Source organism: Ipomoea nil, unplaced genomic scaffold (genome assembly GCF_001879475.1).
Source record: "Ipomoea nil cultivar Tokyo-kokei standard unplaced genomic scaffold, Asagao_1.1 scaffold1576, whole genome shotgun sequence".
Taxonomy (NCBI): Eukaryota; Viridiplantae; Streptophyta; class Magnoliopsida; order Solanales; family Convolvulaceae; genus Ipomoea; species Ipomoea nil.
In genome coordinates, this window is record NW_017618004.1 from 4,274,305 (window position 1) to 4,292,500 (window position 18,196).

The window sequence follows — 18,196 nt, forward strand, 5'->3', positions numbered from 1 at the left end:
AGAGCCCTTCATCTTCCCCTCCACAGCATAGGCCTTGTAACCCACAACTCTCTTCTTCCTCTGCACTTCTGCATCATTAAAGCTCCAACTTCTCGACCCGAAACCAGAAGAAGAAGAAGATGATGATGATGATGAGGAAGAGGAGGAGGAGGTAGAGACTCTGCTCTTGTTTCTCTTCATCTTCATTTCCTTATTATTATTGTTGTGCTCCACGGATGAAGCTGAAGAATAACAAGCAGCATGAGAAGTACTGTAACTTCGGAGACCTTTCATGCTTGTTGGAGGACCACAAATCTGCTTGCTTCCTTCTCTTGTTGAGTTAGATCTAAAATTCTCCATAAAGATTGGTTTTTTTTCTTTCTTTCTTTTGGATTGGAGAGAGGGGAAAAGTGTTGATATTGGGATTGCTTTGTGGTGTGGACTGTGTTTTTATAGTCTGCTTAAAGTGGAGGCCTGCTGTTAATAATTTGAATTATAATGTCTGCTATTTTTCATTGCTCATTAATGATGTGTTTGAATGAGTAAAGTGGAGGAAAGAAAATGGGAGTGAAAATAGGAGGGAAAGAAAATTAGAGAGAAAAAAAAGGGGAGAAATTAGAAGAAATGATGAGATTAGGAAAAGAACAATAAATTATTTTATTCTTCTTTTATTTTAGAAAGGAAAAATATTTTATAGGACGTAGAAATTATTCTCTCCCATGTTGTGGTATTTTCTTTTGAATCTAATTAGGATAAATTAAATGAAAAATGACAATTTTAATCATCTAATTATATTTCTATTATTAACTCCATCCACTATATTTACTTTTTCTCCTTTTATTATTAGTGATTATTTATATTGTTGAATAGCTGCCCATTGACTATGGTTTTATAATATTTCAAGCTAATAATCTGGGTGTTATCATTTCAAATAAATACGAATATAAGAGACCTTACAAGTTACAATGAAGTCATTATGGTCTTACCAGTACACAGTTTAGGGCACTGATGGAGAAATGCTTAACTAATCATTGTTAACAGACTTATATCTAAAGGCAAGCAATATAATAAAAAGCAAAGAGTCAAACAAGATTTTCCTCCCACTACTAATACAATTCATCATACAATAATGTTCATCATACTTACCAATTATATCTATTGCATGAGACTTGTATAGTAACATAAACATAGGATCCTAGTAAGTACCTGGCGTGCTAATTTCGATGAGAGCTGCAGTATATTCTTGTACCAATTTAAAGGGCTGCACTTCAAAGACCAAAGACATGAGAGGAGATTAGAAATATTTTTAGGATAGAATATGAAAACAAGAACAATCATAACAGTTTGGATTTTCAATTACAGAGTAGTCAATTTGTACAGGGGAAATTAGTTGGTGTCCTAGACGATACATGTTACAAGCAGAGGTTCATCTACAACCAGGGAACTGGAGACTCAAATAGTGCCTCCATGCGTCAATTAATTTTATGCACATTATCAACAAACAAACTGTTTACGTCCTCCTCGAACGAAAGTAGTTAAGCCAATAGAACAACTTCACCCTCCATACCTGCAAGTTGTAAGCAAATGCTCTGTAAATGGTAACATGGGGCAAAAAAAAGTGTATTGATAGCATATTAGGAAAATAAAAATAAAAAATAAAAAATCTTACATTGGTCATAGATCTCGGTCACAAACTGTAGCATTGACTCTGCAACTTCAGACAACTTTGACACCCTTTCTGCCTCTTTAACTGCTTCAGCTGCAAGAAAGGACTTGTTTTCTGCCTCAGACATCCTATATGCAGCATACATTGCAGCATCTAGCAATCTTTTACTATACATGTTTAATGTAAGACTCTGGGTTGGCCGAGGTCGGACTTCTTTTTTCTTTGGTGATGGTGTCCTTGTTCCCACAGGAACATCTTTAATCATATAGTTGCATTTCTGGACCTGCATTATCAGGGTATTTGAGAGAATTTAACCAAAACATTTTTTTAAAGGTATTGAACCCTGGAACTGGCCCACAAGTCTATAATTGCTTACCACTATGCCAATTCATAGAGTTAATAATCATGATAAAGTAAAAAATCACAAATTATTCCAAGAAAGCTTGCATTTCATAAGCTGATTGATGCATATGCAAATCACATGGTAACTGTTTTGCCTTTCATCTCGAGGTTGTGATTAAGCAGCCAGGAAAATAAAGTAAACTACCAAAATATGATAATAGCTCCAAATTTTTTTAGCGTAACCATATGCTAGTAGTTCAGGAATCATTATTGATATAAAGTACTAAAAAATTGTTTCTTTAACTTCACAAACAAAATTTAACAGTCAGCCAAATCAAGCAGCATAGGTTTGCTTTGATAAACTTTCAACTAATGAATCAAAACATATTGTAACCACAAACCCAAATAGAACTATGCACTGAAAATTATAAAATGTGATGATCAACAATCTCATCTCCTAACATGCCCATCTCTTAGGATAAGATATTCATATACCTTTTCAACTTTCCCTTGCAATACAAGTCTTCTCATCTTTGAACTCAATAACCTTCTAAAATTGGGTGGCACTTCATACCTTTGCTGCATTAGGGAGCAAAGCGCTTAGCTAATGAAAATATTTCAGTCAAACTAAAACAGACAGATTAGAGAAAAGAAAAACACAATGGCATAGAGACACCAGTATCCCTCAAACACCAATACTGATAATTAAAAACTCTAATTGCATGGACCCCACCCTAGTTTTTCCACTTTAATGTGAACATCACATTCACAATTCTAAAACAGGCTAATTAACTGCTAGTGCTCTCAAAAATATTCAACCCCTTGTGCAGCCACATCAATTGAGCTTGTATTTCACCCTGTACAAGAGTACCATTCTTACCTAAGTCCTAAACACTACTAGTTCACGTTTTTAAAAATAATAATAGATTAAAAAAAATTAAAATTTATTATTAAAAAAAAAAAAAAAAAAAAAGTAAATCAAAGAAAATACTTTTTGAGCTCATATGGGTAGTTATCCAAGAATGTAGCATCGAACTGGAGATTTAAAAACTGACTTATTTAAAAATAAAAATTAAAAAAGGAGGGAGATTTAAAACAACAAAACTAAATGCAACCAACCTCAATGAATCCCGCAATGGCACCAATATCAGATCCATTTGGATCTTTGATGGATGAAAGTGCTTCAAAAATCATCTCACTGTACCTGCAAATATGGCAGACATTTGATCTCCGTCAGAACCACTTAAAATGTGCAAGATTTGTTACCCTTTATTTCCTAGACCTCTCTCTTTGTCTTTCAGTATTTTCCTTTTCCAGTTTGTCATTAGAGTGAAATCAAATGAATATATTCCTCCTTCAGTGGGAGTGGGTAAGGAGGTTTATTTGAAGACACATAGTTTCCATAAGTATGTCCATCCATTTTAGATATGTTGATGCCGGTTTGCCAAACCCCTTCACAATGATGACACAAAAAAGGGGAGAGCAAGGAGTGACACACCGTGGGACATTTCTGTTCTCCTGTGAGCTTTTACATGGATCACAAATGGCATCATTCTCAGCACCAGTAGTAGTTGCTCTACCACGACTAGCCCTAGATTTTTCTCCACTGCCCTGTGCCGCAACATTACCATTCAAATTTCGCCATTTGTCCTGGACAAAAGAACCAAAGAAAGAGGGATTACATACAAATATTATGCTGATCCAACTAAATAACACATATTATAAGTTAGTAGAGCAGTTGCAACAAATATAACGATTCCAGAGTATATAGTAATAGAACTGCAAATTTCTCAAATAGAAGAAAAAAACTTCAAACTTTTACTGTGTAAAAAAGAACATTATTATATCAAAATAATATAGATACTGAGGTTTCATAAGAAGCTCACTGGATTCCAATCTCTACACTTGGTCACTTTTCATTATCAGAATAGAAGGGTGACAGTACACTTTTCCAGTTTTCCCCATCAAACCCTGGCTTAAAGTAGCAATCATTATGGAAGCAAAACACTTGTTATACCATTTTCCATTTCCAAATCCTTCTCCTAATTTCTTATCAAAAAATAGCAAATCTCAAAGCCATAGCCACATAAGGCATACGCCTTGAGCTTGAGGCACGCACCTCTCTGCAGACTCCGCTCATAAACTAGAAGTAGGACGCCATAAAAATGGCACGAGCTTTGAATTTATAAGTTAATTGAGCACAATCACATTGTTACACTCCGGAGAATAATCGCATTGAAGTCACAATTTAGTGATTTACACTAAACCTAAGGGTAAGGGGCGAAGACAATAGAATGTGATTCCAGGAAAGAGGTGGGAGAAGAGAGAGACCTTGAGGTCGATGTTAGAGCGAGAAGTGAGGGAGGGACCGAATTCAGGATCTCTGAGGATGTTCTTCCACTTTCCGGTGCCGTGCTTGGCCACTCCGGCTTTTAGGGCTTTCTCTTCCTCCGACGTCCACTTCTGCTTTTGGTTCCCCATCACTATCCTCTCTCAAACACACGCAGCTAGCTAGGTTGCCAGAATGCTAGCGAAACAGAGATTACAGTCTTTCAATCTACATTTAATCGAGACTTTTTAAATATTTCTTATTGGTTCGAATGTCTGAAAATTTCGAGGACGATGAAGAGCCACCTTAGCTACGGGTTTAGGTCGCTGGGACCACGAAGTAGCTTTAAGAATAGACCTAACGCTAAAAAAAAGAGTTACAAAAATCGCTAAAGTTCACGCAAAGCTCATGCAATTCGCCACTAATGGAGGATAAATACAAATCGGTGGAAAATTCATCACGTGAATGCCAAGATGCACCTTCACAAAATGTGTTGTGTCTAACTTATTATGCAACTGAACTGATATATATTTATAATTAATATAAATGTAATTTAAAAACCCTCAATCAGAGCTTTTTAATAAAAAAATATATGTTATACATTAATTTTATCTGAAAAAATATATAAATAAAATTATTAATTTATTAAATTAAAATTTTAAATAATTATATAAATTTATCAACTACTCCTTTCTTAATCAATATTACAAATTCTGTTTCATTATAAGTACAATAAATAGTAATTGTTTTATTATAAACAGTTAGCTCATTTGAACACATTATGAACTAATTAAACTGGATAATGATGTTATATCCCCTTCATTGTCTATATTTATAAACAAACTTCCCAGAAGTTTTTTTTTTTTTTTTAAAGTAAATCAAGTATCATCCAATAATCAAATAAAACAATTTTATTTCCAACACATTATGAACTGATAGATCTGGATAAAGATTGTTTCCCCTTTATTTTCTATATATTGATAAGCACACTTCTCTGACTTATAATGTAAATCAAGTATCTTGACTAAAACAGTTGATAGGACTGATTGGCCTGGATACTGATTTTTATCCCCTTCGTTAATAAGCAAACTTCCCAGAGCTCACCATAGCTTGGGGGCTGAAGAAGTGACTAGAAGCATCTGAGTGTGGATAGGACGCATCAGAGACGAAACTTACTGGCCCCGACGGTTCACAGAAGTCAGCAGCACAATAAGAGAAGATATCTGCAGCCTGGAATCGGAGATTTGAATGGTTGATTTGGTTCGGAAGTGAAGGCCTCGTGTCATTGGCATGGCCCCCGAGATTGCTCATGAGTTGGTTTGGAAATGGAGTGTTCTCTGATGATGAAGCATTTGGCATAACATAGCTGCTAGAGTAGATTGAATGCAGGGGTGAAGGACTCCTGCTACTAAGAAGACTGCTCCCTCCTCCTCTGCTGCCTCCATCAAGGAACTCGGGTCTAGCAGGACGCCTTGGAACAACCTGCCTATATATTGTTCATTACATTCGTTATTCGGAAGGCATGCAAGAGGAGTTATACAAATATACAAATATAGAATATCATTAGATGATGAGAGGATGATGAAAATTTCTTACTTGGTAAGATCCTCTGGATATGGGGCATTGGGTAAAGGATTTGGCAGAGAAGATGGCTTATGGAAACCAGGCGGCGGTGGTCGATTGGCTAATTTAACAACTTGAACTTTCACCCTTGATACAGCATAGACTGTGCAGAAATCTGGGACTGATTTTGCCAAACTGCTTGGGATATCAAGCTGCTTGAATGCTCTATCAGAGATTGAAGCTCAAGAATCATCAGAACTTATGTTGGATCATCAGCACATCATCATAACATGTCTAATAACATTCCATATGCTCAAACCATATACCTTACTATAGCATTCCGGTTTGCAGCGCCAAGAACAATGGAGCAAATGGCATTCACATTCACATACTCAGCAAGTGCACTTGTAATATCAGGGCAAATCAGAACCACTTCCTTTGCTCGCACCTGAAACACTCAGACTAGTTTATCAGCAGAAACATCAATCTTCCTTATATCAAGCAACACAACTATTCCATGGAGTAAAAGTAAAACCAGTTGAAATTGAAAACACTACTCTGTATTACAAATAAAATGGTAGAAAACTTACACCCTTTCGAGCACACATTCCACGGTAAGGGAGGAAAAATTGTGTCATGGATTGGTGGAATTCATCGTGTTTCTGTAAACCGCCATCCTCCATGATCTTTTCTTTGAGGGCATGCTCTATGATCAATAATCAAATAAGAGAATTAACGCAACAAACTAGGGGCTAACCAGAATCCTAAATCAATTCCCATTTCAATCCGAATGAAAAATGGACAAAATTTTTCTCAGTAACAATTTATCGAACACCTTGGATGAGCAAACCGAATGAAAAATGGACAAAAATTTTCTCAGTAACAATTTATCGAACACCTGGGATGAGCAAAATGAAGGCGAGAGATACCTACGGTTATGCAATTTGGTATGGACATGGACAAGGACGATTTCTCGGATTCCGGGGGGGGAGATTGTCGAGGGTCCATCTAACGGCGTGTTGACTGTTCCTGTCTTTATCAATGGCCACCGTTGTGGCGAATCTGGCCTCCTGCGAACTTTTATATACCATGTCGATCTCGGATGTCAATTTTCTACGTTTGGATTTCGTGCTCTGGACCGGCTAGCAACAAATGCCGGCGCTCCACCGTCTTGACCTAGTCACCACCGATCCAACACCAGCGTGCGCCCCCACCTTGATCGACGATGTCCCCAAACAATCAGAATGGCTGTGCTAAATTGCCCTCCGCCGGAAAACTCATAAATTCACGATGAATACGAGTTTCCTGAGATTTTTAAATAAACAATAAAGCTGTTGTTCAAGCCATTCATTAAATAACATATTTACGAAAACTTGAGATAAGAACCGGAAACAGAAAATCTAAGAATGTTAATTTTAAAAAAAATTGAGAAACAACGGACATGCTCGCGTAAATATATTTAAGGGGATATTATATTCGCCATCTTGACGTCACCGCCCGGAGATATATTTAGGGGAAACGGCCGGCGTTAAGCACCGGTATCGACGTATAGTTTCCAGACTTACAGCATCTGGAACGATGGTGCTTAAAAAGGATAGACAGAACGATGAACAGAAGAAATCCGAGAAAGCGGGAAGAAATCGTTATGAAGATGAAAAATTAAAATACATGGGCTTATTTCTTCAAAAAGACAAAAATACATGGGCTTATCCTTTTCTCATAACAAAATACATGGGCTTATCCATTCAGGCCCAAACTAATTTTCTTCTTCCAAAAGGTTGAACCCCTACCGTAAGGGCCCCCCATCCCGGCCCGATAGAGCATTTGGGAGGATGTAAATCATGGTGACTCAACTTAACATGAACCACAGAGGCTAGACCGGTGCCAAACTAATTATCTTTGTTAAGTGGTCCATTGAATGATGGCAAATTATGCTGTGCATCCGTGTGCACTATGTGCCAAAACGGTGTCGTTTTACTTAAATAAAAAAAATTCATTCTTGATTTCCGTTAGTTACGTAAACATATGTTCATAATTTTATAATTTCACATCCTGAAATTATAGTTATGAAATTATGGATGTGGAGTTATGCAATTCTAGATTTATAGTTATGAAGTTATGGATGTGTAATTATGCATGTAATTCTGAATGTATAGTTATGAAGTTATAATTTCACATTCTGAATGTATAATTATGAAGTTATGGATGTGTAGTTATGCAATTCTGAATGTATAGTTATGAAGTTATGGATGTGTAGTTATGCATGCAATTCTAAATGAATAGTTATGAAGTTATGGATATGTAGTTATGCAATTCTGGATTTATAGTTATGAAGTTATGGTATTATGGATGTGTAGTTATGCAATTCTGAATGTATAGTTATGAAGTTAAGATGTGTAGTTATGCAATTCTGGATTTATAGTTATGAAGTTATGGATGTGTAGTTATGCAATTCTGGATTTATAGTTATGAAGTTATGGATGTGTAGTTATGCAATTCTGGATGTATATTTATGAAGTTATTGATGTGTAGTTATGCAATTTTGAATTATTATTTTTTAAGTCGGACGTCAAAACGACGTCGTTTTTGCAATTGTGTGCACCATGCATGGTGCACACGGTTGCACAGCATAACGCTCCTTGAATGAGTGAGCATAGCAAGATTAAAATCTCTCAGATTTCAACCCCCAACCAGTTTATACCAACCCAACCATCTGCCTTATCCCCATCCCCATCAATAGTTATGCTGTGAAACCGTGTTCATCATGTGCATGGTGAACACGAAATAAATCCATAATTATTATGGATCTATAGCATAGAAATTATGGATCTCCAGAATTTCTATATTGTATATTCATAATTTATATACCGTACTGTAGATTCATAATTTCTATACTGTATATTCATAATTTTTACAGCATACAAATTATGGATCTACAACATAGAAATTATGGATCTACCCCTGTGTTCACCATGCACATGGTGAGCACGTTTCCACGACATAATTTGCGCATCCCCATCCCTCTCAATATTTATTCATTAAGGTCCGTTTGAAAAGCAGGAAAATGACTTCTTGAAAATATTTTTTGAAAAATGAGTCAATTTTCTAAAAACATTTTCATTTCCTGTATTTGGCTGCACAACGGAAAACTGTCGTTTTGTGTTTGGTTCATTTTCTAGAAAATGAACAGAATTGTAGACTTCAACATTTTAATTGTTATATATCTAAAAATATATTTTTTATTGTTCTATGTAGAATATAACAATTTTTATTTCATTCTCACACAAGATACTTATTATGTAACTTTCTCGTTCATAGTTTCTATTGACAATGTCATGTTTTATTTGGTTTCTATTCTTAAGTTGTTGCAATAAAAGAACTCCAATAGCTAGTATAACACTTGCTGCACACATAACAGTTGCACGCACATGATTTTTATCCATCTATACAAACAAAAAAAAATAAAATAATATGACAAAAAATAACCACAATTAAAACTAGCACATAACCACGAATAGAATTTTGCAAACTCAACCAAAAGACTCCAATTTAGCATTAATACCAATAAAATTTTTAGAAATAAGATACATAAACAAAGTGGTTTCCGCAGCCACAGCCGGAAATCAGTTCTAGTTTCCGATGCGAAAACCAACTAGTGAGGAGCCTTCCTCTGGCTGTGAGGAGGAAAACCCACAACCGGAAAATATCTATACTTCTAGATATGTCAGGAAAAGGAAAAAAAAAAATTCAAACTGAAAAAATGATGAAACATACATGTGTAGCTTTTGGTGGAGATTTGTTGGTGAAGCTGGTTGTGGGATTGTTGGTGGAGATTTGTTGGTGAAGCTGGCTGTGTGAGTTTTCTGCCTTTCTGATGATGGAGGCGGAGCTGCTGAAGAGTGAACCAAAAAATGCAAAATGACTTCCCAAAAAAAAAAAGTCTTTTTACGTAAGAATGGAGTTATTTTCCATTGACCATAAGTGATTTTCCTTTAACTTCTCATTTTCCTGCATAACCAAATACCAAAAACCCAGTATAAGTCACCATGCAACGTCAAACACCAGCTCTGCTATTCCCCCTTCGACTTGGCTGGTGGAGGTTAATGCGGCTGTCCAGCAAAATGATGAATTTGGATACTATGGTGTTGTGGTCTCGTCGGATGATGGTGGTTTTGTCGCGGCAAAGAGTGGCCCCATTCGTTGTCTAAAGGATCCACACCTTGCTGAAGCCATGGCTATCAAAGAAGCTCTATCTTGGACCATCTCTCAAGGTTGGAACAAGGTAATTATACGCTCAGACTGTCAGATGGTGTGCAGGTTTCTGAATCAAAATCTCCCGGATAACTCCTACACAGGCAATATTATTAATCAATGTCGAGTTCTGAAACGACACTTTGAAACAGTGTCTATTGAGTTTATCTCTCGATCAGCGAACAAATGCGTTCATGCTTTGGCTCGAGCTGCTAGTTCTCATCCTGGTCATATGTCTTGGTTTTCTACTGTTCCTTCATGTATTGAACAATTCATATCTTAAGTTTGAATAAAATCCTTTTTCCTTCAAAAAAAAAAAATACCAAAAACCCAAAAAAATTTCTAGGTTTCCAAACACACCTTAAATGCTCAAGGTTCTCACATAGTGATTTAGGTAGGAAAAAATGCTCATAATATATATTGGCATCAACTAAGCAACACTATGGAAAACTTCTTTATTACCAGCTTTGGACAATAGTTCCTTATGCCATCCCTCAATCATGTGCCTCACTTTTTGTTCAACATAGGATAAAATAACCCTTAGCTCTATGTATTTACTAAAATCATTGTTGTGCTCCACACCAAAGAAACTACTAATTATGCACCTGCCATTCTCAAGGGTATTGCCACTAGAGGTGACATTGGACTTCTGAAAATTAAAAACCTACTCTAAATAACTATTGTACTGTTTTAGAAATCTTTTTATTTCTTCTTTTCAAAATCCCTTGGTGAACTATGGGCTATGGCAGGGTCAAAGTGGGAAGTAGGTATGGCTCATGCCAAAAGATTACGACATACCACACGGAATTCAGGCTCTTTTGTGGATAGCTCTAAGACGTCAGCTCGTGACAGTCACAGTAGGTTTCTTGTCGCTCTCGCCCAAACGCGCGCTCTCTCTCAATTGCACTCCACTCTCCGTCCACCCACTACCGTTCCCCCAACTCCGATCCGGCACCACCATTTCTCTCTATCTCTAATATATATACACCCATACCATACACAAATATACTCTCTGTCAATCAGTCTTGCGGGACCCCAACTTTCCGGTGACGTTCACTGGTTACCGCTTTGACATCACCGTCCTCCGCCACTACGATGATCGCTTCTCCGATAAGGACGGCGGAGATATGCTAGATCCTTTTGCTGTTACTCACTTCCGATCCAAAATATGGCTTCGCAAGCGCAAAAGATCGTCGCTGAGGGAACTTTGAGAAGCTTAGCTATACAGATACAGTCTCTGTTGTACAGTTTGTGAGGTTAGGTTTTTGCGTTTGACTGTTTTGGTTAAATACTTTCATGTGTACTGCATATGAAGGTGAGGTTAGGAGTGAAGGACTGGACAATTTCAAACTGGGGAATGAGAGTTTGGAAGGTTTAGAATTGGAGGAGAAGAATTTGGGGGCGGCGGCGGCGGATGAAGAATCGCCTCAGGAAATTCGCCTTCCCGATGAGATTGACTGGGAAATGCTAGACAAATCCAGGTTTTTCTTCCTCGGCGCGGCCTTATTTTCTGGCGTTTCGGCGGCGCTTTACCCCGTTGTGGTGCTGAAGACGCGGCAGCAAGTGGCGGAGTCTCGTCTCGTGTATAACAACCGCGATTTCTATCGTGAAACACGAGGGTGTTCGCGGGCTGTATCGAGGATTCGGGACTTCTTTGATGGGTACTATTCCTGCCAGAGCGCTATACATGGGTGCCCTAGAGATTACCAAGAGTAATCTAGGCACCGCCACCGTTAACCTGGGGTTGCCGGACCACACAGCAGCCGCCGTAGCCAATGCCGCCGCAGGGCTGAGTGCCGCCGTGGCGGCACAGCTGGTGTGGACCCCAGTAGACGTGGTGAGCCAGCGGCTGATGGTACAAGGCGGCGGGTCACGGAAATATGTGAATGGAATCCATGCATTCAGGAAAATTCTCAGCACGGATGGACCCAGAGGATTGTACAGAGGATTTGGGATTTCAATCCTCACATATGCTCCATCAAACGCAGTTTGGTGGGCATCCTACTCTGTTGCACAGAGGCTTCTTTGGAGCAGCTATGGCTGTTACTTCCTCAACAGAGACGACAATGGCAATGGCAATGGCAATGGGAATACCAAGACGGTTATGGCAGTTCAGGGGTTGAGTGCCGCCATGGCCGGGGGCATATCAGCCTTCATTACAATGCCGCTCGATACAATTAAGACGAGGCTGCAGGTTCTTGATGGCAACGACAATGGCGTAGGACAAACAGTGAGGAATCTAGTTAGGGAGGGTGGGTGGAGAGCTTGTTACAGAGGCTTGGGTCCAAGGTGGGCATCAATGTCCATGTCTGCCACCACCATGATCACCACCTACGAACTCTTGAAAAGGCTTTCCACAAAGAATCACGACTATTGATTGTTGAACAACATCAATCCCCCTACATGGTTTCTGTCATGTAAATTGTTTGACCTGTTATACATAGAGATAATGTATATATTCTGCTTCTTTGTCTCTGTCCTATGCTCTATGAAGAAATACAAGTAAAACTTTCTTTCTGCTTTTGGTTTCCTTTTTTTAAAGAAAAAGCTGGATAAATTTCTCTGCATGATTAAGATAATGTTGGAATACAACACCAAAGATAATATCTGATATAATTCAAAGATATGAAGAGTCGAATTCTAGAGAAATAAAATGATGTTCAAAGTTAATAAGCACAGCGGCCTAAAGTTTTGTTTCTCAGCAAGAGTTAAGTAACACAACATATTTCTACCTCAGGGACGGATTCTCTTGCTGCTGCAAGAGGGACACTTGTAGTGCTTCATGTGCTCGGCTTTGGCAGGGGTGACTTTCACGCACCTGCCATGGAACCACCTTTCGCATTTGTCACAGCCAATCCAGAATTCATCCAATCCACCGTGCTTCCCACAAGCACCGCACAAGGTGTTACCATGCTCCTCTTCATCATAGTATTCCTCCTCTTCATAGTGGGGGTTCACATTCATCGCCCTTCCATGAGATTCAGCTGGTCGCTGTTTTTGGCACAAACAAGGCGAAAGGAATGATCAATCAACAAGAAAATGCACAACCGTTCAAATATGTGATCTTAGATCTTAATACAGAAATGGTCAAGTAGTCTACCCATACTGGCAATAATACCTCAAACACCATTGCAGGAGTGCACGATACATAATGTTGGCATTATAATCAAATTACCAAAATGACACGAAATGTTAATGCTTACCGATTTGGAGCTTGACTTCATTTTGCTGCCACCATGATTTGTGATTACAGATTTCTCGTTATGTTTCTTTGCAGCACCAGTCACAATCTCAAATACTGTAGGCAGCTCATTTATCATGTTGAACAGAACCTTCCTGCACATGCAATAAAATGATTTCAAGATGCTTGAATACTGCTAAAATTAACTTACTAACTTTTGAATAAAGAACCATCAATGGATAGAGAGTTATTCACTTATTCAACTAAAAAGAAAAATGAATCTTAGACACCAATCTTCTGTCCTCTTGGAACCCAATTGGAATGAGAATATAAAATGGCAATAACCTTCCTACATTTGATATCAAACTAATTTCTAGGTCTCAACATGACAAGTGATGTCTCTGAATCTAGAGCAGCAAGCACTGAATGCACAAATAACAAACATTATAGACGAATTTATGGAATGAAATTCTGAAATCAGCTTCATCTAAGTACAAAGGCAGCAAGGCCTCTGCAACTGGGCAATTGCGAAAAGAATTGACTAAATCCAAAGGCATCAATTAAAACAAAGGTATAGATTGCAGAGACGATTAAACGAGTGGAAATAAACAAATCAATGGATGGCTGGTAGACCATGAAATATAAGGCAAGCGAGAAAAATGCACACCAGACATAAAATTCCATAGGCCATACCAATAATTCTTGATATTTCTGAAGGCATACAGACAATACAATTTTTTATATATTGTTTATTCATTTATAATTATATTCACCTGTCATCTTTATCAAATCCAAATCTGGCAGCAAAGTAGAAAGCAACAGAAAGCAACCACCCTTCACTGTGGGCAGCAACCAAAGCCAACCAGTCCTTCGCCGGCATCCCATCTCTGGCAAAGTTGATACCCAGAGTAGGCTCTGGAAGCTCAGGAGGCACATCTTCAGCAGGTAAAGTCACCTCCCACTTCCCATTGGGATATGCAAACAAGCAAAAGTTCTCTTTGTCTGTACAGCAAGAAATATGTAAATTAATTCCACCAATTATTAATTCCAAGAGATTGAAGGTGATATGCCAAGTGAAAAGTAAAGAAGACAATAGCTAGAAAGCATGGTAATTTATACTGCACACAAAGATTTGGGAAACAGCTCACATGGAAGTATAATGTTGACATTCCCTGAAATGAAGAAAAATAGAAAAACACCTGGATGCTCACAACAGATCATATATGGAGCATTCCCTAGCTTTAATGTAAATGTTCATTAACAATGACCTTAACGTTTTCAAAACATTCCAATTCCAACCAAACGCCATAAACAAAAGCTAAGGATTTAAAAAGGATAAAGAAGAAGGGGAATAAAAAAACTGATCTGTATAAATTACGATTAAAAATGAATGCATGCATAAAATTCCATACAACGGAGAATGTACGAACTAAAAGAATGTGAGATAAACATAAAATAAGATTATTCTTCACCTGGATCACACCGCTTATAGAATTCTTCGACGTCTGGAACACAAAAAAAAACAAAAATTCAAAGCCAAATTAAAATCGTTACATGAAAAACCTTTGAAAGAGATTAAAAAGAGGATAAAAATCAAGGGAAAAACACCAGTTGTCAGAGCTTTAATTATGCCGTTTCGGCGACCCTCGAAATCCCCAAAGACCTCGTCGATAGTGCAACGATTGTAGGGCCCGCCATCTCCTCCCTCCATTGTTGCAGCTAAACTGAACTTCTTGACAGAATCAGAAAAAAACAAAAACTTCTACGAGAAAGAAGACAGAGACTACAAGAGACGTGAATGAATGGGAACGGGGCGAGATTTAAGCCTGAATGAAGTTCCAGGGTTTAAGTAGTAGATTTCAGAGATTCAATTTTGGTTCGTTAAATTGATATAATCAAATTCTAATTTTGGAAAATTATTGATTGATTTTTATTTTTAAAATACTTAAATTATTTTCACAAAATTTATACTAAGTGTGATTATCAAAGATAAATAGAGATAAAAAGTGTTGCAAAACACAGCTTAATCCGCAGCCTGGGAGCTCTTAGGCCAAGACCCATAAAGTAAATATAGTCTATATTTAGTCGGTCGGTCAATCGGTCGACGATCGACTTGTGTGTGATTTGCCCTTAATAATTTAGTTTTATTTTGCTCAAAATTATATCATCTAATAGCTTCTAGGTCAATAGGTAAAAAGTAATAGTCGTCTATATTTAATCGACCGACCGATGGCTGACCAATTGTCCCAAACGCCTATTCAGGCGAAATTTTTTTTAAGCTTTGTTTCGCTAAAAATGATGTATTTTGCGCAAAACAAAGTTAATTCACTAGAGCAAACAACACACAACAACAACCAAAAAAAAAAAAAAAAAAAAAAAAACACAAAATCAAAAGCCTTAAATCGCCAAGTATAACAGGGAAACGCATAAACCTGGGCAAGTTGAGTGCAATGTTAGAGAAGCCCTCATCCACAACACTCATCGTTGATCGTCTATCGTCGCACCGTTGTTGAAGCGATCGCAATCTTGCCACTGACGGACAACAATCATTGCTAACGCTAATACATAACCACTTGCCAATGTTTAGTCGTCGCCTCGCACTCACCATCGTTGCTAGCCAACACTTACAAAATTAAGAAAAATATTTAGACCTGTTTGTATATATTTTCAAGAAATCAAGGGTGGAGTTAATTATTATGAAGGGTATTACAGGTCGTTTGGTATAAAATAGAGAATTAGGAAGAAAAGGAACTATAATTCATAAGAAGAATTGGCGCGTGCACTGGCTGTGCGTGTAAAAGTGCCTTTTATCATTTTTTTTTTTTTAGTTCGGCTGACAAATTTGTTAGCCTTGGTTTTTGTTTTTGATTTTTTTTTTGGCTTTTTTTTTTTAGTTCTTTTTATCATCGTATTCTCTCTTATCTTTCCTACTTGACATATAAAAACTTACATAAAATATCATCTATTGAGGATGCTCTTAACAAGCACAAAATTTAAAATTCCTTAGTATTTTCAAATCCACCAAATGGAGAAATTGAAATTCTATGAAATTTTAATTCCTTTAAACCAATTTGTAAAATTTATCACCTTATGAAATTATGAGGGAAATGAATTGCAATTTTCATTCCAAACACCCTGTTATAGACTCAAATATCTATGAGGGAAATGAATTGCAATTTCCATATTCCAAACACCTTATTATAGATTCAAATATCTATGTAGGTGTATGGCTCAAATATCTATGAGGGAAATGAATTGCAATTTTCATATTCCAAACACCTTATTATAGATTCAAATATCTATGTAGGTGTATGGCTCAAATCAGGTTTGTAGATCAATTGAGTCACATTTTTTTTACTTTTCATAAAGGTGAGCAACTTGGTGACACTAGACAACAAGATCATTGGCATGTAATAATTATATTTAATTATATGTTTATTAGTATATTTACACTTGAAGTATTGTTAAATTATTTGTATTCATGCAATACTCTCTCGCTTTTAAAAGTGATTCATACTATCATATCATCATATTTGCAATTCACTAATATTTACTTCACATCTATACAATTTCAACTCACTTTTAAATTTGCATCACATAAATAATAATAATAATAATAATAATAATAATAATAATTATTATTATTATTATTATTATTATTATTATTATTATTATATCACATTAACAAAAGGAAAAGAGTGGCCCACAAAATACATTTGCAAATTACAATATTGAAAATCAAATTTCAAATTTTGCAAGATTACATAAAGAAAAGTAAAGAAAAGAAAAAGAAACAACACGATTTCCTAAATAGGGAGTAACAACTAACAAGTGCCACATAGATTTGCACTCCATTATTTCCTTTTAATAAATGCGAATAGCCTTAAACACTTAATAACTTTGAAATAATAATCTATATATTACGGTAATCTTTTGAGATGCATGCTACTTATATTATAGTAATTATATATTACACCCCACGTGATTAGGGTAATTCTACTTGGTGTGCATCATATCTCATATGGAGGGTGGGCATGCATCATAATTGTGGCATTTTAACTATATTTTACTTGTAATATATTTAATTGCTTAAATAACTATTATTAAAATACAATTAGGTTTTTGTTTGATGAGTCTCCTCAAGTTAGACGCCTTTGACGCACCAACGCAAAAAAAGTTAGAATATACGGAGTATTTTTTTATTTTATTTTTTTGTTGGGACCATTGGCCATTACCAAAAAAAAAAAAAAAAAAAAAAAAAAAACATTATAATGCACTTGTAACATAGTTAACTTATCAGTCAATTTTAACTTATTTGACAACTATTAACTATTTAACTTAGTTTAACAATTAGTTCAAACAGTCAATATAGATTTTTTTAACAGTTTAGTGCTCCAAAACTCTAAAATTCAAAAAGCTGCTCAAAATAGATTTTTTTTAATAATTTTTTGAAAAAAATATTTTGCATGTAATTAATCAACTATCAACTAACAGCCAATTTACCAAACATCTTTATACAATCAACTAATACTATTAACTAGTCAAACTCACTAACCCAATCAGGTACCAGTTTTTACCAAACACCCCATTATCTCTTTTATTTGAACTATAAATAAAGCATTATGTTATTTAATTATTGTAGAGAATCATACATATATTCTAGTTTGGTTATCTAAAATTAGGGATGGCAACGGGTGGGGCGGGGCGGGGCGGGGAGTATACTCCCCGTCCCTGTCCCAGCGACCCCAACCCCATCTCTGCGGGAAATTTGGCGGGGACAGCGAATCCCGATCCTCGATCAAAATGTGTGAAAGTAATACAACTTTTAAAAATAAAATAAAAAACCAAAGAGATTGAAATTCATAAGTACTGGTCGTGTTTTCCA

The 18,196-nt window shown here is 36.6% G+C and overlaps 3 protein-coding genes and 1 pseudogene across 5 annotated transcripts; 1 reads left to right on the forward strand and 3 right to left on the reverse strand.

Annotated features, from left to right (window-relative positions):
- Positions 1-1,265: 1,265 nt before the first annotated feature.
- LOC109190641 (telomere repeat-binding factor 4-like) lies at positions 1,266-4,797 on the reverse strand. The gene is made up of 6 exons (XM_019341177.1): positions 4,319-4,797; positions 3,486-3,637; positions 3,107-3,191; positions 2,483-2,566; positions 1,649-1,928; positions 1,266-1,546 (listed from the first exon to the last, which is right to left on the reverse strand). The coding sequence occupies exons 1-6, from the start codon at positions 4,466-4,468 to the stop codon at positions 1,515-1,517; spliced, it is 783 nt and encodes a 260-aa protein (XP_019196722.1). The 5' UTR covers positions 4,469-4,797; the 3' UTR covers positions 1,266-1,514.
- Positions 4,798-5,209: 412 nt separating this feature from the next.
- LOC109190640 (U-box domain-containing protein 52-like) lies at positions 5,210-7,489 on the reverse strand. 3 transcript variants are annotated; one of them, XM_019341176.1, is made up of 6 exons: positions 7,321-7,489; positions 6,813-7,184; positions 6,470-6,585; positions 6,206-6,327; positions 5,913-6,104; positions 5,210-5,802 (listed from the first exon to the last, which is right to left on the reverse strand). In XM_019341176.1, the coding sequence occupies exons 3-6, from the start codon at positions 6,560-6,562 to the stop codon at positions 5,394-5,396; spliced, it is 816 nt and encodes a 271-aa protein (XP_019196721.1). In that variant the 5' UTR covers positions 6,563-6,585; positions 6,813-7,184; positions 7,321-7,489; the 3' UTR covers positions 5,210-5,393. The 3 variants fall into 3 exon arrangements, with proteins under 3 accessions (XP_019196721.1, XP_019196719.1, XP_019196720.1); XM_019341174.1 differs by having other exon boundaries at positions 6,809-7,184; XM_019341175.1 differs by lacking the exon at positions 7,321-7,489 and having other exon boundaries at positions 6,809-7,249.
- A 3,369-nt stretch (positions 7,490-10,858) lies between these two features.
- On the forward strand, positions 10,859-12,517 carry LOC109190639 (annotated as a pseudogene).
- Positions 12,518-12,700: 183 nt separating this feature from the next.
- LOC109190642 (PHD finger protein ALFIN-LIKE 3-like) lies at positions 12,701-15,149 on the reverse strand. Its single transcript, XM_019341178.1, has 5 exons — positions 14,920-15,149; positions 14,784-14,816; positions 14,085-14,313; positions 13,334-13,466; positions 12,701-13,121 (listed from the first exon to the last, which is right to left on the reverse strand). The coding sequence occupies exons 1-5, from the start codon at positions 15,020-15,022 to the stop codon at positions 12,864-12,866; spliced, it is 756 nt and encodes a 251-aa protein (XP_019196723.1). The 5' UTR covers positions 15,023-15,149; the 3' UTR covers positions 12,701-12,863.
- Positions 15,150-18,196: the final 3,047 nt, after the last annotated feature.

Bases quoted from the DNA above. Each gene is read 5' to 3' on its own strand.
- LOC109190641 (XM_019341177.1), bottom strand. From the start codon at position 4,468: ATGGGGAACCAAAAGCAGAAGTGGACGTCGGAGGAAGAGAAAGCCCTA. The intron at 2,567-3,106 runs GTTGGTTGCATT...TCCCTAATGCAG, and splicing joins CCATTGCGGGATTCATTGAG to CAAAGGTATGAAGTGCCACC. The intron at 1,929-2,482 runs GTATATGAATAT...CTGATAATGCAG, and splicing joins TGCAAGGGAAAGTTGAAAAG to GTCCAGAAATGCAACTATAT.
- LOC109190640 (XM_019341174.1), bottom strand. From the start codon at position 6,887: ATGGACCCTCGACAATCTCCCCCCCCGGAATCCGAGAAATCGTCCTTG. The intron at 6,328-6,469 runs GTAAGTTTTCTA...TGAGTGTTTCAG, and splicing joins GAATGTGTGCTCGAAAGGGT to GTGCGAGCAAAGGAAGTGGT. The intron at 5,803-5,912 runs GTAAGAAATTTT...AACAATATATAG, and splicing joins TATCCAGAGGATCTTACCAA to GCAGGTTGTTCCAAGGCGTC.
- LOC109190642 (XM_019341178.1), bottom strand. From the start codon at position 15,022: ATGGAGGGAGGAGATGGCGGGCCCTACAATCGTTGCACTATCGACGAG. The intron at 13,467-14,084 runs GTGAATATAATT...TTGCATGTGCAG, and splicing joins GGATTTGATAAAGATGACAG to GAAGGTTCTGTTCAACATGA. The intron at 13,122-13,333 runs GTAAGCATTAAC...TGCCAAAAACAG, and splicing joins TGAAGTCAAGCTCCAAATCG to CGACCAGCTGAATCTCATGG.